General features: G+C 40.2%; 1 protein-coding gene across 1 annotated transcript in view; it reads right to left on the bottom strand.

The window, feature by feature from the left end:
• Window positions 1–24,742, bottom strand: part of LOC106565751 (BMP/retinoic acid-inducible neural-specific protein 1) — a 164,890-nt gene that overhangs the window by 83,272 nt on the left and 56,876 nt on the right. The window contains exon 3 of the mRNA XM_014133232.3: window positions 1,695–1,885. Coding sequence (XP_013988707.1) covers window positions 1,695–1,885 — 191 coding nt within the window. The remainder of the gene's footprint in view (window positions 1–1,694; window positions 1,886–24,742) is intronic.

Genomic DNA, 24,742 nt, shown 5'->3' with positions numbered 1-24,742 from the left:
GACGATGGGCCTCAATAATGACTAAATGGATTCATACCTATGGCTGAACCTTTAGCATTCTAAAACTCTGTCTCAGTCTATGGTCAATGACGTTTTGCCATTTTTAGGGATTTACAATATTGCCAAACAGGGGCACAATTTTATTGGCTACTGTAATGAAATTTTACAAGATGATGGATATATAAAAGCAATACATGAGGGGAAGGTATCGATTTAACTGTATATCATTTAAGCACCAGTGCCTACTGGAGCTTAAAAGCAATGGAATTGCTAGACATAGGTACTCTACTGAGGAGTTAATGAAACCTGTGTGTGGGTTACTGTATATCTTACAGGATATATTACATTCTATTATTATACTGCACAATGGCAAAATGTGCACTGTCCAATAGTGTCTGCATACATATGAACCAAAACATATGAAGAGTAAAAGACAGATGTGCAAACACACATACACATGCTACATCCGCATACACGCATGGACACACACAGACATACACACTCATTTTAGCTCATAAAGTGAGTCTGGCGAAGAGAACATCGTCTTTTCTGTGTTCCTTTATCATTTTAGATGTAATAGCTCTGGGCTTTCAGGACAGCTTTCAGTACACTCCTGTTTTCTGGGTTTATCAGCTGACATAAGGGTGTTCTTTATTAATATGTAACCCAGAGATTGAGATGAGTGACTTCTAGGCGATAACGCTCTGAAATGCCTTCAAGGTTAAAGATGATCTGGTGATAAAAGAGAGAGTGTGTGAGAGAGAGAGAAACAAATAAAGAGTAAGAGAGAAAATAAACCATGAGAGAAAGAAAACAGAGAAAAATAATTGTGACCTGCAAAATTGCAATCAGTTCTGTGTGTCAATATTCCCCTCATCTATCATCAACCTTTAATCACGTCTGTATTTGTGGCAGTAGTGAATCATCCTGCTGGGAATGGTTTTATTTTGAACGTATTAATACTTTACCTTAGTATCATATTTCGCTTCAATATCACATTTCAGAATTCCATAATTAGTGTGTTAGTGTGAATCACCTTGCAGGCTTGTACTTGATATTGCAACTCTAAACCTCTACCAATGAAATCCCCCACCCTTGAGGTACACACACACACACCTCTGGCCTCCTCCAGCACCCTCCTAGATATTGCAACTCTAAACCTCTACCAATGAATTCCCCCACCCTTAACTAAATTATTAAACTGACTGTTTGACATTCAAGTGAAGTCTTAGATTTACACAGAAAAGATAGCTTTCTATAGGATGAGCTCCTCAGTGACAGTTTGATATACCAATGTTTAATGAGATAAAACTACGTCTAATGAGATACAATTACGTCAAATGTTTTCTTAACAGGACAGAACCATGAGAGGAAATGCAGCTTTTAGAGGGGGTAGCCATTCAATTATGGCAAGCCAGGCATAAGCTCATTTGACAGTCAAAACCACCAATTTACCCGTTGATATCTCATCTACATGTATTTTCCATCAATTCCCCATTAATAAGCCATCAAAAAAGTGTCATGGACATTAACAGCACTTTGCCTAAATAAGGTCATGGGGAAACAATTTGGTTGAACCAACCACAATCAGGAGTCATCACCTGGGACCCCGGAGCCAAATGCATCCCACAAGCCATTGTTGTGGCTCACCAAGGGTGTCTTAATAAAGTAGAAGTAGATATATACTTTCTTACCTCCCAAGGTGGCGGATATGAGGATGTGGGTTCCATACTTCTTGATAATGGTGTCAATGAACTGCTGAGTGGAGGGTCGTCGCCCTAGCAACCGGACACTGCGCTGGAAGTCCGGCATAAGTGGCACGGGGTTCCGGATCAGGTCACTCCTCTCGATGGCTGTGTTCCTCACCTTCCAACGCGCAAACTCCCTACAAGGAAAACAGCATAGGTAAATGCTTATGTCTTTAGATATTCATCAATGATATTACGACAACCATTTATGTAACAGCAACAAACCACACTGGGGACAAGATAAGTAGATGAGCAAAATTGAAGGTAATTTTACAATTGGCACCTGCTATAGCAAGCATCTTCCCTGTTGACATAATATCATCAATGCCATACTTGACTAATGTCTAAAATGGCAGTTACTGTTCACAATAGCTACTGGCAATGTTAAGACAAGAGTGTAAGTCAATTGTGATCAGATTCTTATTGAAAGGGAAGATGTATCACCATCACTAAGTAAGATTTAAAAAAATACTAGCAGCACATGGCACCATGTAATGACAATTAATTATCAGGGTTTTTTTATGTAACCTTTATTTAGCTAGGCCCAACACTCTAACCACTAGGCTACCTGCCGCCCCAGCTGGCTACCAGTTTTCTGCTCGAACTGCCAGTGAACATCATCTCACGCCATTGAGTCACCATGTTATCTAATCTAGGCAAATGCCAAGCATGGCTGTGGGCTATCTCTGATTCTCTGTAGGTCCTGATTGTGTAAATGATCAGCATTAAACCAAACCGCTTTTGCCACGGGCCAGATCTGGGTCCTGCAATCAGGCAAAACGCCTGATCTCTAATTGAATCACAATCATAGACCAATATTCACATAGACATTTGAATTACACTAAAATGTCTACTATAGACATCCAATTACAAAACAAATAAATTCTGTCCCTGTTGTGTAAATTGTATGGTCCAATAACTGCAATGGGAATGCTGGTCCATCATTAACCCAGGGCATGGCTGGGGAAACAACTGAAAGAGCTACGTGATTCCACAAACAAGAAAAGCATAGCATTCTACAACTATTACATTGCAAAGTAATCCAGGTGTTATTCAGAATTATTTCCCAGATATTAATTTTAACAACAGCATAGCTATTACATAATCAGCCTTTGCCATATGTGTTTGACACAGTAGGATTAGGGGCATCTCAAATATAAATATCCACCCAGCTATAATTATTTGATTAGTATTCTTTGTCTGAAATAATCCCCCTGGCAGACCAGTTGTCCTTTTAATTTCCATGAGACAGCTTGCAGTTTGCATGTTTAGCAACACAGGCAATTGTTACACTTTGAATGGGGGGGGGGGGGGGGAAGAAGGGCAATGTTATAATAAAGATGTCACTTGGCAGCTTGAAGAGGTAGGCCAGGTACAGTATCCACTTACAATTTTGACACCTTGGTTTTTAGACAGGTTCGTAAATCTCATTCAACAGGTTAGGTCCTTTGGCAATGTAAAAGGATTTTATAAGAGATTGCATTAGTTTGGGAGACACCACTGCCCGTTAATTCAATTGTGAAGCAGGGATTTTTGTCCCATCTACCCTATCATACTCATGCAAACACGTGCATACACCTGCACGAATGCACACACAGACAAAGTAGCTGCCGGTTTACAGGCTCCTGACCAATATTTAGCGTGTTTTTTATTGCGCAATTTTTTGGGGGGGTTGGTTTTACATAATGTTTTTGCCATCGTTTCCTATGACCAAAAAGAGCTTCTGGACATCAGGACAGCGATTATTAACCGCGATTTGGATGAAGATTTCTACTTCAACGAGCTGGCGGCACAGGACATAACGCTCACCTTGGACCAAGCACTAATCCCAGAGACTTGGAAAAGGAAGAGACGGAGTAAGAAAGGCCGACGCACCCTGGCGAAATTACATCAGCGAATAAATAATCTGCATCTACCCTCCGTTCTATTGGTGAACGTACAATCACTGCAGAACAAACTGGACGAGCTCCGTTCGAGACTATCCTATCAACGGGACCTGATGAACTGTAATATCCTGTTTCTTGGAGTCATGGCTGAAGAAGGACATAGATAACATACTGTAGATCTAGCAGTTTCTTCTATGCTTGATCGAACGGCAGCCTCGGATAAGCTAAAGGTGAGGCTTTTTGTTAACAACAGCTGGTGCACAATCTCTAATATTACGGAAGTCTTGAGGTTCTGCTCGCCTGAGTTAGAATACCTCACGATCAGCTGTAGACCATACTGTTTAACAAATATTTATCTATATTTTTCGTAGTTGTCTATTTACCAAAACAAATCGATGATGGCACGAAGACCGTGCTCAACAAGCTGTATAAGGCCATAAGCAAACAAGAAAATGTTCATCCAGATGCAGCGCTCTCAGCGGATGGTCATTTTAATACAGGGAAACTGAAATCCATCTTGCCTAATTTCTACTAGCATGTCATCTGTGGAACTAGAGAAGAATAAACCCTAGATAACCTTTACTCCACACACAGAAACGCATAGCAAGCTCTCCCTCTAACCCGAACTCTATCCTCTTGATTCCTGCTTACAAGCAAAAACTCAAACAGGAAGTACCAGTGACGCACTCAATACGGAAGTGGTCCAAAAAAGAGCTACAGGACTGTGTCAATAGCACAGACTGGATTATGTTCCGAGACTCATCCGATGACATTAAGGAGTTTACCACGTTGTTAACCGACTTCATTAACAAGTGCATCGACGAGGTCATCCCCACAGTGACCATACATACATATCCCAACCAGAAACCATGGATTACAGGCAACATTTGCACTGAGCTAAAGGTTAGAGCTGCCACTTTCAAGGAGAGGGGACACTAATCCGGACGCCTATAAGAAATCCCGCTACAACCTCCGGCGAGTCATCAAACAGGCAAATCAGCAATACAGGACTAAGATTGAATCCTACTACACCGGCTAAGATTGAGTCATACTACACTTGTCGGATGTGGCAGGGCTTGCAAACTATCACAGATTACAAAGGCAAACCCAGCTGTGAGCTGGCCAGTGATGAAAGCCTACCAGACAAGCTAAATGCCTTTTATTCACCCTTCGAGGCAAGCAGCACTGAACCATGCATGAGAGCAAAAGTTGTTCCGGAAAACTGTGTGATCGCTCTCTCCATAGCCAATGTGAATAAGACCATTAAACAGGTTAACATTCACGATGGATTAACAGGACGTCTACTCAGAGCATGCACTGACCAGCTGGCAAGTGTCTTCGCTGACATTTTCAACCTCTCCCTGACCCAGTCTGTAATACCTACCTGTTTCAAGCAGACCACCATAGTCCCTGTGTCCAAGAACACCAAGGTAACCTGTCTAAATTACTATCCCCCTAGCATTCACGTATGTAGCCATGAAATGCTTTGAAAGGTTGGTCATGGCTCACATCAACACCATAATCCCAGACACCCTGTACCCACTCCAAATTGTATACCACCCAAACAAATCCACAGAAAAAAATCCACGCAATCTCTATTGCAATCCACATTGCCATCTCCCACTTGGACAAGAGGAACACCTATGTGAGAATGCTGTACATTTACTACAGTTCAGCGTTCAACATCATAGTAACCAAGCTCATAACTAAGCTAAGGACCCTGGGACTAGGGCTCTTACAGGGACTGTATTAGAACCACACCGGCAGTCATGAGTCATAACTGCAATCAAATTCCATGTGAACATTTAGTCATGGTAACTACAGTAGGCTTCTCCAAGCTCTGATGATGCTGATGGGCATTAGTAGGCTACCAAACTTGCTAACTGCCTGGTATTCAGCACTCTATTGACACTCTAATCACTCTGATATCAATGCTAATGTATTCGTAAATCAAATCAAATACTTACATTTTACATTTTACATTTTAGTCATTTAGCAGACGCTCTTATCCAGAGCGACTTACAGTAGTGAATGCATACATTTCATTTATTTATTTATTCTATGTACTTCATGAGAGCCCATGAGATCAAGTTGTGCAACATCTCTATAGGCTATGCAATTGCATGAGAAAACAGAGTTTTGATGGCCTCTATTAAAAAGAAGAAGATCCCATCATCTAGACCTACTATATGTATTTTTCAACTGTCCTAATATTAAGCACATTGCTTCACTTTATAACAGGAGTATAATATAAATTAACCAAGGGAAAATTGTTGTCCATTCGCTATTCAAGTGCATAGCTGACATATATTTTTTTCTCCTGATCCTGTTCTGAGACAGGTACATGATAATTGTCCATTCTAAAGCTAAACTAATTTAACACATATATTCTTTAGTTTATGTAAATACAAGATTAAATTAAGAATAGTCTGATGGGTGATAACATTAGCCTGTCACTTGTGAATGATGTATTATCATTTGTGAATGATGTATTATCACTTATGAATGATGTATTATCACTTGTGAATGATGTATTATCACTTATGAATGATGTATTATCACTTGTGAATGATGTATTATCACTTATGAATGATGTACTATCACTTGTGAATGATGTATTAACACTTATGAATGATGTATTATCACTTGTGAATGATGTATTAACACTTATGAATGATGTATTATCACTTGTGAATGATGCCCAGCGTGTGCATTACAGTACGTGCAACTTTTTCAAATCATAGTCACACAGTTCATGCAGCCTAGCCCATAGGCTTATATGTTTAAACAAGGTTTGTATCACAAATAAAGTGGCCAAATCATTTCTTAAAATGAAGTACATGAATCCGCTTTACAACTTGTGTAGAGCCTAACTGGCACACATAGGCAGCGTGTGAGTTTGGGGAAGTTTATTTTCACCATAAATATGCATTACATGCATAATCACATTTGCAGTCACTTTTGAGAACGTGTTTTCCTGCTAATTGATTGCATTTTGGAACATTTGTGCTTATAGCTTACTTCCGTGTGCACATTGCTGTGCTTATAATGTGAAGAAATATCCTAATAGTTGATGAACATTTTAAGCTAAACGTTCTTTTCTGTTGCATCAGCCTCACTGATAAAAAAAAAAAAGGTCATGCCAGTGGTTGTATTCATTTGGGATCTACGGCATCCCACAACTTCCAGGAGTATGTTTCGAATATTTATTTATCGCACAGAAGGAAAATTTGACCAATAGAATAGGTCAACTTTTGTACTATGGGGGATAATAGATTGACATGGGCTAGTGTTTTTGCTGTTCGTTTTTGCCTACTCATCTTGTTGGCTGAAGAAAAGTAAATGTGGACAGGTCTTTAATATGCGCCTTGGAATTCTATAAGAAGGACGCGCGCAGTTGCGTTCCCGTTGCATTACTTCATCAAATTGTCAAAGACTCCCTCCTGTTCTCTGTGCTATAGCATGGCACGCGGTACCGATGTACCAAGTGTGGAACCAACAGGAACAGCTTCTAGCCCCAAGCCATAATACTGCTAAATAGTTAGTAAGTAGTTAACCAAATAGCTACACAGACTATCTGCATTGAACCTTATTGCACAAACTCATCACATACGCTGCTGCTACCATTTATTATCTATCCTGTTGCCAAGTCACTTTATTCCTCGCTATGCCAATCTACCTCCATTACCTCATACCCCTGCACATCGACTCAATACTGGTAACCCGTGTGTAGAGCCAAGTTATTGTTACTCATTGTGTATTTATTATTACGTCTTATTACTTTTCTTTTATTTCTCAATTTTCTTTCTCTCTGCATTGTTGTGAAGGGCCCGCATGTAAGCATTTAACTGTTAGTCTACACCTGTTGTTTACAAATACAATGTGACAAATACAATTTGATTTGATTTGATTTTAAACACACACAGGCACACACACACACTGTCCTTGATGGAGGTGCGGTGTCTCTGTGACAAGGCAATCTCTCTCTCTCTCAGCCTTTTGAAAAGCGCTTTCTAATTACTGCTCTTCAAGGGGATGGGAACAAATGAATGCAAATTGCATTGTGGCTGGTTTTGCATCAACAAATCTCAAGGTAAAGTAGGGAAGATAATGAGGCATATTAGGTCTCCACATGAAATCACTCACAAGGTAGGTAGCACACTTGCGTGGGTGTGTGTGTGTGTGCGATCATTATGTGTATGGATGTGTAACTGTATATTTCTATATGTGAGCTTCTGTATATGAAAGTGTACTTGTGTGTATGTGTGTGTGTATCTGTGTCTCTGTGTATCAGTGTGCAATTGTCTCAGCACGAGTGAGGGAGAGATGCTGATAAAGAGAGAGAGAAAGACAAAGAGGAAGGGAGAAATGAAGAAAGCTACAATCTGGTCCAATTTGTGCTTATCTCTTCACTGGGTTTGGCTCATGTTTGAGAAAAAGGCAGCAACCCTATATAGATTTCTCATTTGCTGCAACCCCGTCCTTTGGATCCATGTCAATGAGGACTTCAATGTGTTCGTAGAGTCCATTGTAGTGAAAGGACCCTGTGGTTTAGCTTTGGACTCTATCCTCTATAATCTCTTGACACAATAAAACAGATGCAGGCTAAATACAGGTTAACACAAGGCCCAGGTAAAATAGCACTACTCATTAGTAAGACAAGTCCAAACAAATCAAGTCTGACTCAATTACCTAGTTTATCATTCATTACATGATCTGCTGAAATATTTGGCATGTGTGCAATAGCACACACAAAATGGGTTGTACTGTAAATGTAAAGCAGGATATGAAATGACTCATGCTGTTATCTAGGCAATATGTTCTAGTGATAATGTGTCAATACAACGTTGTCTGACAGAAAATTATCATTGCACATGTTGATTGCGCATTGCAAACAGTAATTCTGCTGTACTATAACAGCACCGAAAGCATACTTTGTCTCAGGTACACCACCAAGGCCTCTTTTTCCTCTCCTAGACTCACCAACCCTCAATTGTTCCCCACCATGATTAAGCTGTGAGTAGGTCCTTGGGCCCTTCAAATTGACCTATTACTTAGTTCCAATTCTCAGAGAGTCGATCAGCTGGGTTCAATTTCCCCGTGCATTGCTCGGTGGTAACAACTTTCATTGGCCGTGTTCAGCATGCTATTACCATCAGACTCCCTTTTTCTCTGCACTCCTGTACTTGGATTGTGTCCAAAGTCACATGCATTAATCAGAATATACGCCTACCTTTACAGGCAATAGCGAGATTTGCCAACAGTCTTGATAGTGTGATGGTATGGCCTGATAAATGTGACACGTAAATGAATGGTCTCTGTCATCGTCTCTGGTAAAATAACAGGTAATAAAATGGCAATAAAGGGTTAATGCAATTATATTCACATGAAGACAGCAGGTGGTGTGAATACAAAGGCGATGAGTAATATGTTTTTATCGTAACTCTAAACAGCCTCTCAAAGTAACTGTTCTGAAAGCATATGTTACTAAAAGTATAATTACCTCTATCTGATTAGTTGGTTATGTTATTTCATCAGCTAAAGGGGGATGGTAGACTGCATCTATCAGTAACAAGCCTTTCACTCATCAACTTTTCCCCAACATGAGTGTAACCGATGTGAAATGGCTAGTTAGTTAGCGGTGGTGCGCGCTAGTAGCATTTCAATCGGTGACGTCACTCGCTCTGAGACTTGAAGTAGGGTTTCCCCTTGCGTCGCAAGGGCCGCGGCTTTTGTGGTGCGATGGGTAACGATGCTTCGTGGGGTGTCAGTTGTTGATGTGTGCAAGGGTCCCTGGTTCGAACCCGGGTTGGGGCGAAGAGAGGGACGGAACCTACACTGTTACATGAGCACAAAATAATATGCCAGTTTCATATTTTCCTTCATTGTATTCCCATAACTCATCCACCATTTTGTTCATATCAGATATCCAATAGACTTTTCTTGACTTTTCTTGAAAACAAAAACATCACAATTCTTCAATGTCAAAAAGACAAGTCATTTTCTAGAGCACAATGCTCGGTGGTGTGTGTTGGTGTATGCTGATTCATCCGGGCTACTCTTCAGAGATCAGTTGCTGTGTGTGTGTCGGACACAAACACATCTAAATGGAATGATAAGTCAACAGACATAATAATAACCATGCCAAGAGAACTGAGAGATTATCAGATTTACCCAAATCTCCCTCGTGCTCCCTTCATCTCTCTCTCTCTGTTACGTATCAATTCGTTTTAAGTACATCCCTCTTCACAGCTCAGGACGATTAGCACGGAAACATATGTGGCGGCCATATGTATTTGGGTCTGTATGCCCAGATTAGGCAGGCCAGCAGATGGAACCTGTGATATGATTCACTGCCTCATTTTTCATCTCAAAGCCTAGTTTAATGACCCCTCAAAGAAACATGTGAGAAGATAAATACCAGTGCCACTGCAATCTAAGACAAGTGGAAGAAAGCATGATTATCACTTCAGTCAGGCATTAGAGGAGAGATTGTGTGAGGTGGGGAGTGTGTTTTACTTTTCCTTAATTTAACTAGGCAAGCCAGTTAAGAACTAATTATTATTTACAATGACAGCCTACCTTGTTCAGGGGCAGAATGACAGTTTTTTACCTTGTCAGCTCGAGGACTCGATCCAGCAACCTTTCGGTTACTGGCCCAAAGCTCTAACCACAAGGCTACCTGCCGCCCCAGGGGTGGACTGGACATCTGGCATTTTGGGCAAATGCCAGATGGGCTGGTCCATTTTTAGCCTAGTGAGCCTAACTAGTTTTGTTTTGTGCAAAATGATCATTATCTGGCTAATAAATGGGGCCTCAAGGAATACAATGGGCCGGTGTGGGGGCGTGCTTGCTGAAGTCTGTCACATACACTACCGGTCAAATCTTTTAGAACACCTACTCATTCAAGGGTTTTTCTTTATTTTGACTATTTTCTACATTGTAGAATAATAGTGAAGATAGTAAAACTATGAAATAACACATGGAATCATGTAGTAACCAAAAAGGTGTTAAACAAATCAAAATATATTTTATATTTGAGATTCTTCAAATAGCCACCCTTTGCCTTGATGACAACTTTGCACACTCTTGGTATTCTCTCAACCAGCTTCATCTGGAATGCTTTTCCAACAGTCTTGAAGGAGTTCCCAAATATGCTGAGCATTTGTTAGCTACTTTTCCTTCACTCTGCGGTCCGACTCATCCCAAACCATCTCAATTTCGTTGAGGTCAGGGGATTGTGGAGGCCAGGTCATCTGATGCAGCACTCCATCACTCTCCTTCTTGGTAAAATATCCCTTACACAGCCTGAAGGGGTGTTGGGTCATTGTCCTGTTGAAAAACAAATGATAGCCCCACTAAGCACAAACCAGATGGGATGGCATATCGCTGCAGAATGCTGTGGAAGCCATGCTGGTTAAGTGTGCCTTGAATTATAAAAAAAAAATCACAAGAGTGTCACCAGCAAAGCACCCCCACACCATACACCTCCACCTCCATGCTTTACAGTGAGAAATAGTCATGCAGAGATCATCCGTTCACCCACACAAAAACATGGGGGTTAGAACCAAAAATCTCCAATTTGGACTCCAGACCAAACAACACATTTGCACCGGTCTCGTGTCCATTGCTCATGTTTCCTGACCCAAGCAAGTCTCTTTTTCTTATTGTTGTCCTTTAGGAGTGGTTTCTTTGCAGCAATTCGACCATGAAGGCCTGATTCACCTCTCCTCTGAACAGTTGATGTTGAAATGTGTATGTTACTTGAACTCTGTGAAGAATTTATTTGGGCTGCAGTTTCTGAGGCTGGTAACCCTAATGAATTTATCCTCTGCAGCAGAGGTAACTCTTCCATTCCTGTGGCGGTCCTCATTAGAGCCAGTTTCCTCATAGCACTTGATGGTTTTTGCGACTGTACTTGAAGAAACTTTCAAAGTTCTTCAAATGTTCCATATTGACTGACCTTCAAGTCTCAAAGTAATGGACTGTCATTTCTCTTTGCTTATTTGAGCTGTTCTTGCCATAATATGGACTTGGTCTTTTACTAAAAAGGGCTATCTTCTGTATACCCCCCTACCTTGTCACAACACAACTGATTGACTCAAACCCATTAGGAAGGAAAGAAATTCCACAAATTAAATTTTAAAAGGCACATCTGTTAATTGAGCTGAATTCCAGGTTATCTCATGAAGCTGGTTGAGAGAATGACAAAAGTGTGCAAAGCTGTCATTGAGGCAAAGGGTGGCTACTTTGAAGAATCTCAAATATATATATTTTGATTTATTTAACACTTTTTTGGTTACTACATGATTCCATATGTGTTATTTCATAGTTTAAATATCTTCACTATTATTGTACAATGTAGAAAAAAACTTATCAAATCAAATCGGCCTGCTGGCCCCCCTACCTCTGAGGAAGCACAGTTCCCGCTCAGCCCAGTCAAAACTGTTCGCTGCTCTGGCACCCCAATGGTGGAACAAGCTCCCTCACGACGCCAGGACAGCGGAGTCAATCACCACCTTCCGGAGACACCTGAAACCCCACCTCTTTAAGGAATACCTAGGATAGGATAAAGTCATCCTTCTAACCCCCCCCCCCCCCCCCCCTTAAAAGATTTAGATGCACTATTGTAAAGTGGTTGTTCCACTGGATATCATAAGGTGAATGCACCATTTTGTAAGTCGCTCTGGATAAGAGCGTCTGCTAAATGACTTAAATGTAAATGTAAATGTAAATCAAATCAAAATAAATGTATTTGTCACATACACATGGTTAGCAGGTGTTAATGCAAGTGTAACGAAATGCTTGTGCTTCTAGTTCCGACCATGCAGTAATATCTAACAAGTAATCTACCAATTCCACAACAACTACCTTGTACACACAAGTGTAAAGGAATGAATCCAAATATGTACATAAAAATATATAAATGAGTGATGGCCGAACGGCATAGGCAAGATGTAATAGATGTTATGGAGTACAGTATGAGATGAGTATTGTAGAGTATGAAAACATATAAAGCAGCATTGTTTAAGGTGGCTAGTGATACATTACATCAGGATGGCAAGATGCAGTAGATGGTATAGAGCACAGTATATACTGTACACCGGTAGTGTACAGTGGTTCCTCCTTTAAAAGTTTTGTCACACTGCAGTACACCTTGTTGGCTGCTGCAGCATTCTGTGGCACGTTATCTAATTGTCAGCCATTTTTTCTGTTAATGCAAGTTAGTGCCAGTTTGACCACCAGAGGGCATCTTTGAGAAGCATTTGATAGTCTTCCATATTGGCATTAACAGAGAATTTAAAACCTTTTTTGTAATAACATAATATATGGGATTGATTTCAAGAAATTTGGCTTAATTAATTTGATTAATATTATGATGTTTCTATTCCGAGAAAAACAGAAAACGAAACACTCAGGGTTTCCGTTAGGATGGGATGGAAAATATGGCGCTGTACAATGTGACGGTCGGGAGTAGGCTACAGCATAAAAGGATTTGAGGATTCTAAATTGTTTGCCTTTATTAGACAACTTTGTTCCAATATTTCTGTAAATCAGTGATATTTATTCCCATAGAAATTCATTATGGATCCATAACGAAATAAACATCAGCATTTTGAAAGAGTATTTTTATCATTATTTTATTAACGAAAGCATAAAGATGCTGATGAAGAAATACAGTACTGTACAGTATATGCTTTAACATTTGCATAATAAAGCATTTAAAGCATTTTGAAGATATAAGCCACCTGCATTTGTTTATTTGGCTACTGTGCAGTCTGACAAGTAAACGAAGCCTAAAGTACATACTGTATTAAACATGGGAAAGTGCCTAATTCCTTACATAAGGGAGAGCAGGCCATGTCCAGACTTTCTCGGTGACCTCAAGTACTCATTAACTCTGTATTTAATATTTTTTCGGATTGCATCAGTCATGACCGGAAACTTCTGAGACAGAGTATTAATGATGAACACTGGTAAGCCACATTTGCCTCGGGATCCATCCCAGTTTGTATTCTGTTTCCACTCGTGGTATCTCTCTTCAGTTACACATCCTTGGAATAGCAGAACAGCATAATGGTGTGGGCGACCCACTGCCTGGTGAGCAGTTGGCCAAGTTCTGTTGTCAGAAGAGGAATGGAAATGTCAGGGTGAACCGACAACCTGACGAACCCGCCACGTATGTTGACTCTGCCTGTCGGAGGTGGAGTTCCAGAGCTCAGAGGTGTGCCTGGCATGGATTGTGACTCCATCTCATTCCTTGCCCTTTTCAACGCGTCTGCCTGACTCTCCACAAATGCCGCCTGACTCTCCGCTAATGAGGAGTGACTCTCCGCCAATACCGCTTGGCTCTGGACCAATGCATCAGCTGTTGCCCGTATCGCTGCCCTCAGAGAATGTTTCTCTTTCTGATGGTCTGCCTTCAATATCTCGATCTCGGTCTACAAAGTTTGAATCTCATCCATGAGCACCTTCATCGGTTAGAAATGTAACACTTTAGAGTACTTAAGCATCAAACACATTGAAAGTTGAGGGATTTTCACAACAGTAGCCGGGCTATAAAAAGTATATTGTCCTGCTAATAGGAAAAATTTGCATGATGGGCTAATACCTGCAACAGTACTACAGTACACTTGTGAAAAACAAGTGTTTGAAAACCTGTTTTCAAAATGCCTCCAGTTGTCCATCACTACTGTAAACAAAAACATAGCATCTTGTTTACATCTTGTTACATTCTTTATTGTAACCACAATGTCACACACAATTTGTATCTACCTTTCCAATTACTTTTAGAGTTTGGGATTTACAAATGTGCGCTTCTCATTATTAGTTACATTGTTTTAGTTCGAACATAAATATTTTTTTTTCTTTAAATGATTGTTTTATTCAGGATGCTACATTTTTGACCAGTTGCAATCGTTAGAAAGCCACATAAAAAATCCTACTTCCATTAGGCTGTTAAGCCTCATAGCCAACCTCAGCCAGTTAAGTTATTTTATATTGGTCTAGGCTCTGAAGAACTAGACTCCAATTAATCCCTCTTGTTGTTTGTAAAGTCAAATTAAAATGAATATTATTGTTGAAATCAATTGCTCGACTGGTGTAGGTTTTCTCCATCTGTTGGTGTGCCACACTTGCTTACCAAGTTAGCTATATTTTCAGCACCAGCCACTGTTCACCTCCTATTGATTGCGCTACGGTTGCCGCCAGGTTTTTTTTAAATGTAACCTTTATTTAGCTAGGCAAGTCAGGTAATGTCACGGTAGTCGAAGGGATTAGACTAAGGCGCAGCGGGTTGCGTGCTCATCATTATTTTATTTATAGGTGAACACGAAAAAACAATAAACAAAGAACGACAGTACGACAGTTTCGCAGGCTAATACACAGCAGTGCAAAAACAATCTCCCACAAAGGGACAGGTGGAAAACAGGCTCCTTAAGTATGACTCTCAATCAGAAACAACGATGTACAGCTGTTCCTGATTGAGAGCCATACCAGGCCAACAAAAGAATACACAACATAGAAACCCTAGAATACAAAACAAGAACATAAACCAAAAACCCCGGAACACATAAATCCAACACCCTTCTACATACACACACACCCCGAACCATATAAAACAAATACCCCTCTACCTAAATACATAGCCCAAACCACATGAAACAAACACCCCCTGCCACGTCCTGACCAAACTATAATAACAAATAACCCCTATTACTGGTCAGGACGTGACAAGTAAGAACAAATTCTTAATTACAATGACGGCCTACCCCAGCCAAACCCGGATGACGCTGGGACAATTGGCACTCCCAATCACGGTCAGATGTGGTACAGCCTGTATTTGAACCAGGGACTGTAGTAAAGCCTCTTGCACTGAGATGCAGTGCCTTAGACCGCTGCGCCACTCGGGAGCCATGACCAAAATATATATATATATTTCTCTTCAGAACATTAACCATGTGTAGGTAGATACGTGTGTGGGTAGATGTGGAAAGGTAGATACAAATGATTTGTTGCAAGTTGGGGAGGGCTATTAGACAATTCTTTAGTAAAGGTTGTTCAGCTAATAGCCCATCCTGCTACGTTTGTGAAAAACTAATAATAATATTTTTTCCCCTTTCCACATGTTAACTGATAAAGTGTATTTAGCCACAATTGGCCCCAACTCCAACTCCGAACTGATCTTTTCAAGTATTTACCTATTTCGCGTCCCCCTGGCCTGTGCTTATGAGAAGTGACACTACATTACAAAACATTACAGAATGATGTTATCTTTTATCAAATATAAAACCACAACAAAAACAATATGCCTGTATCTTATTCATCTTTCTCCAAAATGCAAATGCAAGATGATTCATATGCTTTCCACCTGGGGAAGACTTTTGAAAGGCATTTCAACTTATTGTGTTTGATGCCAGGAGGAACATTGAGGAAGAACTATCCATCTTCCACTAATTCCCCTGCGAACTTGTTTGGAGGGAACATTTCATTTAATTCCTGCCCAACCATTTCTCGCATCCAATCCATGTTTTTATTTCTGTTTACTCGTCTTCCCAGACATTAGAGCAATCAAAGCGACATGCTCCCCCTGGTTTCTATGCGTGGTGAATGGGGACATATCTCAACAGGGAATGCTACCACTAATGAGTGTACTGGTGGCTTTGGTCATCTCTGCTTCCATTTCAGACATGAACAACTTAAAGGCCTGAAGAAAAGGAACGTCCACAGTGCACGGTCCATAATTAAGCATAATCTTTTGCACATTGAGCTATCACACTCAATCTGCCTCTTATTAAGCAGTGAGCACTGCAGGAGATGAATATGAAAATGTGTACATGGGAGGGAAAAAGAAGAATACTCAGAGACAAATGCAGCCAAGCAAGCCACTATTTTTTCAGTCAAAGTCGACGCCCCCAGGATTGAGAGACAATCAGTCAGTTGATAAGATAATTTGAATAATAACTCTTCATCGTTAAATAACCCATATGACGCTCTATGAAAACAGTAAGATATACTGTATTTTCTATTCAAGTAAGCAGACATAGCTCTTGATGACATGGGAGACAATTATGTTACTGGGATGTACAATCTTAACAGCTACCACAGATCTGACAGACAGCTTTAACCTTTTTCCATGGGATCAGGAGAAACTCACCATTTAACAAACCTGCAGCTGTCATCCTACATGCATCTAATCACTTTCTACATAGCGATAAAGAGCACACTCTGCCAGGCAGCTGCTCTGAATGCAATCCCACAGCCAGATTCAATCCCCCATTAGAAATGGGTGACATTAAAAGAGGGTGTTCAGATAATCCATTGCGGATGAATGGGCTTGAACCCCACTGTTTTCTGACAGCTATATGTCTCTGACAGAGACAGCTACAAATGCCAGTTTCATAAGGCTGTGAAAACCAAAATGTGTCCTTATTCAGCTTTCTAGTAGGGATTCAGTATCCTACACTACTCCAGGACGATATTTTTGTCTCTGGTGGAGTTACAGAAGCCTTGATGTTCAGATGAGGCTGTCTTATGCGGATGTATGTGTACAAAAAGCTGGCATGCTGTTTGTTGCTTGGGGTAGATTGTGATCCAGTTATTATAATTGCCCAAAGAATGTCGTGGTAAATGATGTGTCATTGAACACTGGTCACTTTAATAATGTTTACATACTGTTTTACCCACTTTATATGTACATACCGTATTCTAGTCATGGTTCATCCTATATAACTACTGCTGTACACACCTTTTCTATTCATATACTGTATATACATTATATGAATATATTTATATTTATCTCTGACATTGCTTGTTCTGATATTTCTTAATTTGTTACTTTTTCAGGATTATGTGTGTATTTTTATTGCTTGGTATTACTGCACTGTTGGAGCTAGAAATACAAGCATTTCACTGCACCTGTGATATCTGCAAATCTGTGTAAAAATACACTTTTATTTAAAAAATGCATTTCCACATTGTATTGACTTTTTTCTTCCATTCCTCACAAGCTTGGCTCCATCTTAAATCAAACTGACAATGCTAAGTTATTTGAGAATGTGCCATATCTTCTTTGTCTTTAGTGTACGTGTCAGGCTTTTCCCTAAGTGTCCATTCTATATCTCACCTCCCCCTCCAAGGTATTGTGTGGTTTAAATTAGAACATTCTCATTATCCTGTGTCTGTTCAACCAACCCACATCTTTTGGAGGAAATCCTATTTAAATTAGATGGATATCCATACAAAATCCTATTCATACCACAGTTAACCAATCATGACTCAGGTATTATTGTTCTATGACACAGCAGATGGCAGACTTATACATACTAACATAAGTGGATTAATACCTAATTGAAACAAATTACCTCCACATGCTGAGATCTGGGTTGTTAGGCTTTAGCCTGAAATGTTTAAGTCCCTTGGTGGGTAGTCTCCTATTGTTCCATAGTGGGGACCACCAGTGTGGTGGTGGTGGGGGGGATCTTAATGGATTGTTTTTTAAAGAATACATCTTAATGGCTTTCTTCCTACACAGGGCCATGTGGAAATCGATGGGGGATTTATTTTGGTTTTCACAGGTGCTGCTTTGCTGCTTTCTATTCAGTACCGATGTGGGCTGTATCTGTAAACACAGCATGTGACATTGAGGCCAGAAATGGTTAAATTAAATCCAGGGCTATTTTAATGTACTGTGTGATTCAGCCCTGCCACAGGCAATAATGGAGATCAAACAGCACAGAGGCTATATTTGTTTATATTTAGGGGCAGGAGCGCCACAATACTTTTGAGATAATATTATATAAGAGGAACAGGAGCTCAAGCAGTAGAACATTTGAGGTCCTGGTACTCAGCTCCGGTGAGCTCCTGCCCAAGTCATGCACTGGGCATACATCCCATACATCAATTACAGGGAATGATGTGCTGTGCTGTGCTGGAGAGATATACTATATATACAAAAGTATGCGGACACCCCTTCACCCCTTTCAGCCACACCCATTGCAGACAGGTGTATAAATTCGAGCACATAGCCATAAACAAACCTTTCCAGTAGAATGGCCTTATTGAAGATCTCAGTAACTTTCAACGTGGCACCGTCATAAGATGCCACCTTCCCAACAAGTCAGTTCGTCAAATTTCTGCCCTGCTAGAGCTGCCCCGGTCAACTGTAAGTGCTGTTATTGTGAAGTGGAAACTTCCAGGAGCAACAGCGGATTAGCCACGAAGTGGTAGGGCACACAAGCTCACAGAACGGGACCGCTGAGTGCAGAAGTGCCTAGTGCATAAAAATCGTATGCCCTCAGTTGCAACACTCACTAGTGAGTTCCAAACTGCCTCTGGAAGCAAGGTCAGCACAATAACTGTTCGTTGGGAGCTTAATGAAATGGGTTTCCATGGCCGAACAGCCGCATACAAGCCTAAGATCACCATGTGCAATGCAAGCGTAGGCTGGAGTGGTGTAAAGCTCACCGCCATTGGACTCTGGAGCAGTGGAAACACGTTCTCTGCAGTGATGGTTTGGGGATGCTTTGCTGCCTCAGGACCTGGACGATTTTCCTTCATTGAAGGAACCATGAATTCCTTCTGCTCTGTATCAGAGAATTCTACCGGAAAATGTAAGGTCATCCGTCTGTGAGCTAAAGCTCAGCTGGATCATGCAGCAAGACAATGATCCACACAAGTCTACATAAAAAAATTGTTAAAAAGCAACAAATTAGAGGTTTTGGAATTGCCTAGTCAAAGTTCAAATCAAAGTTCAAATCAAATCAAACGTTATTTGTCACATGCGCCAAATACAACAAGTGTAGCCCTTACCGTGAAATGCTTACTTGCAAGCTATTGACCAACAGTGCAGTTCAGGAAGAGTTAAAATATTTACCAAATAAACTAAAGTAAAAAAAAATCTAAAAAGTAACACAATAAAAGAACAATAACGAGGCTATATACTGGGGGTACCGGTACCGAGTCAGTGTGCGGGGGTAATTTGGTCAGTGTACAGGTAATTTGTACATTTAAGTAGGGGTGAAATGACTATGCAAAGATAATAAACAGTGAGTAACAGCAGTGTACAAAAACAAATGGAGAGAGGGGGGAGGTCCATTTGGCCATTTGATCCCAATTGAGATATTGTGGCAGGACTTGAAATGTGCAGTCCATGCTTGAAAACACACAAATGTTTCTGAGTTAAAGCAGTTCTGCATGGACGAATGGGCCAAAACTCCGCCACAGCGATGTGAGAGACTGATCAACAACTACTGGATGTGTTTGGTTGCAGTCATTGCAGCTAAAAGGTGGAACAACCAGTTATTGAGGGTATAAGGGGGCAATTACTTTTTCACACAGGGAAATTTGATGTTGTATAACTTTGTTAATTAAATAAATAAAATAAGTATCAATTTGTTTTGTTATTTGTAAACTCATGTTCCATTTATCTCATATTAGGTTTTGGTTGAAGATCTGATAACATTCAGTATAAAAAATATGCAAAAGTAAAGAAAATTAGAAAGGGGGCAAATAGTTTTTCACATCATGAAAAAGTATTTGATGTAACATTTTAATGCATTAAACATACAGTGCCTTGCGAAAGTATTCGGCCCCCTTGAACTTTTCGACCTTTTGCCACATTTCAGGCTTCAAACATAAAGATATAAAACTGTAATTTTTTGTGAAGAATCAACAACAAGTGGGACACAATCATGAAGTGGAACGAAATTTATTGGATATTTCAAACTTTTTTAACAAATACAAAACTGAAAAATTGGGCGTGCAAAATTATTCAGCCCCCTTAAGTTAATACTTTGTAGTGCCACCTTTTGCTGCGATTACAGCTGTAAGTTGCTTGGGGTATGTCTCTATCAGTTTTGCACATCGAGAGACTGACATTTTTGCCCATTCCTCCTTGCAAAACAGCTCGAGCTCAGTGAGGTTGGATGGAGAGCGTTTGTGAACAGCAGTTTTCAGTTCTTTCCACAGATTCTCGATTGGATTCAGGTCTGGACTTTGACTTGGCCATTCTAACACCTGGATATGTTTATTTGTGAACCATTCCATTGTAGATTTTGCTTTATGTTTTGGATCATTGTCTTGTTGGAAGACAAATCTCTGTTCCAGTCTCAGGTCTTTTGCAGATTCCATCAGGTTTTCTTCCAGAATGGTCCTGTATTTGGCTCCATCAATCTTCCCTTCAATTTTAACCATCTTCCCTGCTCCTGCTGAAGATAAGCTGGCCCAAACCATGATGCTGCCACCACCATGTTTGACAGTGGGGATGGTGTGTTCAGGGTGATGAGCTGTGTTGCTTTTACGCCGAACATAACGTTTTGCATTGTTGCCAAAAAGTTCGATTTTGGTTTCATCTGACCAGAGCACCTTCTTCCACATGTTTGGTGTGTCTCCCAGGTGGCTAGTGGCAAACTTTAAACGACACTTTTTATGGATATCTTTAAGAAATGGCTTTCTTCTTGCCACTCTTCCATAACCTGTTGGGGCTAGGGGGCAGTATTTTCACGGCTGGATAAAAAAACGTACCCGATTTAATCTGGTTACTAATCCTACCCAGTAACTAGAATATGCATATACTTATTATATATGGATAGAAAACACCCTAAAGTTTCTAAAACTGTTTGAATGGTGTCTGTGAGTATAACAGAACTCATTTGGCAGGCAAAACCCTGAGACATTTTCTGACAGGAAGTGGATACCTGATGTGTTGAATTACCTTTAAGCCTATGCCATTGAAACACACAGGGGTTGATTAATGTTTTGGCACTTCCTATTGCTTCCACTAGATGTCACCAGCCTTTACAAAGTGTTTTGAGTCTTTTACTGTGAGATCTGACCGAACAAGAGCCTTGGAACGGTGATGGCCGATTAGACTCTGGCGCGCGAGTTCATGTTGGGTACCCTCGTTCCAATACGTTATAAAAGAGAATGCATTCGTCCACCTTGAATATTATTCATGTTCTGGTTAAAAAAGGCACTAATGATTTATGCTATACAACGTTTGACATGTTTGAACGAACGTAAATATATTTTTTCCCCTCGTTCATGACGAGAAGTCCGGCTGGCTTAGATCATGTGCTAACAACACGGAGATTTTTGGACATAAATGATGAGCTTTTTTGAACAAAACTACATTCGTTATGGACCTGGGATTCCTGGAAGTGACATCTGATGAAGAGAATCAAAGGTAATGGATTATTTACATAGTATTTTCGATTTTAGATCTCTCCAACATGGCCGTTTGTCTGTATAGCAAAGCGTATTTTTCTGGGCGCAGTGCTCAGATTATTGCAAAGTGTGATTTCCCAGTAAGGTTATTTTTAAATCTGGCAAGTTGATTGCGTTCAAGAGATGTAAATCTATAATTCTTTAAATGACAATATAATATTTTACCAATGTTTTCTAATTTTAATTATTTAATTTGTGGTGCTGACTTGACTGCCGGTTATTGGAGGGAAACGATTTCCTGAACATCAACGCCATAGTAAACCGCTGTTTTTGGATATAAATATGAACTTGATAGAACTAAAAATGCATTTATTCTCTAACATAATGTCCTAGGAGTGTCATCTGATGGAGATTGTAAAAGGTTAGTGCATCATTTTAGCGGGTTTTATGGTTTTGGTGACGCCTGTCTTTGAATTGACAAAACATTACACACAGCTATTGTCAATGTACTCTCCTAACATAATCTAACTTTATGCTTTCGCCGTAAAACCTTTTTGAAATCGGACAACGTGGTTAGATTAAGGAGATGTTTATCTTTCAAAGGGTGTAAGATAGTTGTATGTTTGAAAAATTAGAATTTTGACATTTATTTGGTTTCAAATTTGCCGCTCTTGAAATGCACCTGCTGTTGATAGGGTGCACCACGGGTGGCACGCTAGCGTCCCACATAGCCCCAAGAAGATAAAGGCCAGATTTGTGCAGTATACGACTGATTGTTGTCCTATGGACAGAGTCTCCCACCTCAGCTGTAGATCTCTGCAGTTCATCCAGAGTGATCATGGGCCTCTTGGCTGCATCTCTGATCAGTCTTCTCCTTGTATGAGCTGAAAGTTTAGAGGGACGGCCGGGTCTTCGTAGATTTGCAGTGGTCTGATACTCCTTCCATTTCAATATTATCGCTTGCACAGTGCTCCTTGGGATGTTTAAAGCTTGGGAAATCTTTTTGTATCCAAATCCGGCTTTAAACTTGTCCACAACAGTATCTCGGACCTGCCTGGTGTGTTCCTTGTTCTTCATGATGCTCTCTGCGCTTTAAACGGACCTCTGAGACTATCACAGAGCAGGTGCATTTATACGGAGACTTGATTACACACAGGTGGATTCTATTTATCATCATATCATCATTTAGGTCAACATTGGATCATTCAGAGATCCTCACTGAACTTCTGGAGAGAGTTTGCTGCACTGAAAGTAAAAGGGCTGAATAATTTTGCACGGCCAATTTTTCAGTTTTGTATTTGTTAAAAAAGTTTGAAATATCCAATACATTTCGTTCCACTTCATAATTGTGTCCCACTTGTTGTTGATTCTTCACAAAAAATTACAGTTTTATATCTTTATGTTTGAAGCCTGAAATGTGGCAAAAGGTCGAAAAGTTCAAGGGGGCCGAATACTTTCGCAAGGCACTGTACATATCTGACCAGTAAAGTGCAATTCTGCCATTTTTATGTCAATATCCAATCCTTTCTGAGTAACAATTAAGTACCTTATGTCATGACGTTGGCCTCTTTGACTACAGGGAGGACAGTTGACCCCCTCCCCCCTTGCACCATCCCCCAACCTACCTTCCCCCACCCAGTCCCTGTGGGAAGGAGTGATAACATTCCAGGAGAATCTCTTGCCACATGGCCCATAGAGAGACACAGGAAATTCTTCCAACTCACAGAATTGGGGAGCCAAGCGACATTTCTGTTCTGGAGAAGGTATGGTAGATTGGTGAAGAATCCAGCTACGAACTGGTCCGCTTGGTACAATTTTGTGATACTCAGAAGAGACAATATAGCCATATTACCATAAAACGGTTTATATAATAGCCTCAGCCTTGAGACTTGCATCCACATGGTTGTATAGAATGTATTAATAAGGATAAAGCCATTTGTAATACATTGAGATGCTATGTACTGATGTTAATGTGATAGAATTATATTTCTGTACCAAGCTTAACTCAGTCATCGGCATGCCCCCAGGGACACAGACAGGACCAGGTGTCATGTGACATGTTCACTATAAAACCATAGCCTGATCTACTTTCTTCAGACCCGGCCTCCACTCCATTGCGAAGTTGGCCAATAGGTTTGACCATCCAAGTACTCTACTGAAAGTGAACTATACCACGTGGTTAACTTTTAGACTATTGATACCGACAGAATAAGAACAAGTCTTTGATATTAATTATTAGTCTGCAGCTAAGTAAATTATATCATTGAACGCGAAGACCAACGAAACATCCATTCTATAACGACATTAATGAATGTCGCTTTGAAAGATCCATTCTAACTGAGAGAGAGAGAGAGAGAGAGAGAACGCGGACAAAACTCTCCACAGAACGACGCTCCAACAAGGATCCCGACAACTCACTGAGCGTAAATATATATTGATTGCAATTGTTCCCGAATGAGTGAGTGTTCAATTGTCAATTGTTAATATTAATGAACTCTGTGTACCTCCTCAGCTGAACATTTTATGACCCATTGTTCTACAAGACACCAGCCACGCCTGTTTAGACCACTAGGGCACATTACTCTACCAATTCTTTGTGATGATAATTACTGTTTGTATACTTTATGTGAATTACTTAGTTTAGTAAATAAATGATTTTAAGACAATTGATGTATGGATGACTCTTAGTAAAGACTGGGTTCGTGCAGATACAACAATTTACGACGTTTGGAATGAGACTGGACGCGAGGTAAAATACACCATTTAAATCAGAAGATAATCGGCCTATACTATAATAGAATATAATATATAATGTTATAATATAGGAAAGTTATATTAGGAAAATTATAACTTTGTAATCTGAATATTTTCCTTGGTGCCCCGATCTCCTAGTTAATTACAATTAAACGATTAATCAGTTTAATCGCGTGATAATAATTACAG

The sequence above is a fragment of the Salmo salar genome, chromosome 01 (assembly GCF_965601325.2).
Source record: "Salmo salar chromosome 01, fSalSal1, whole genome shotgun sequence".
Classification (NCBI taxonomy): domain Eukaryota; kingdom Metazoa; phylum Chordata; class Actinopteri; order Salmoniformes; family Salmonidae; genus Salmo; species Salmo salar.
The sequence above is the reverse complement of the archived record's forward strand: the minus strand, read 5'-3'. Positions and strand labels throughout refer to the sequence as shown.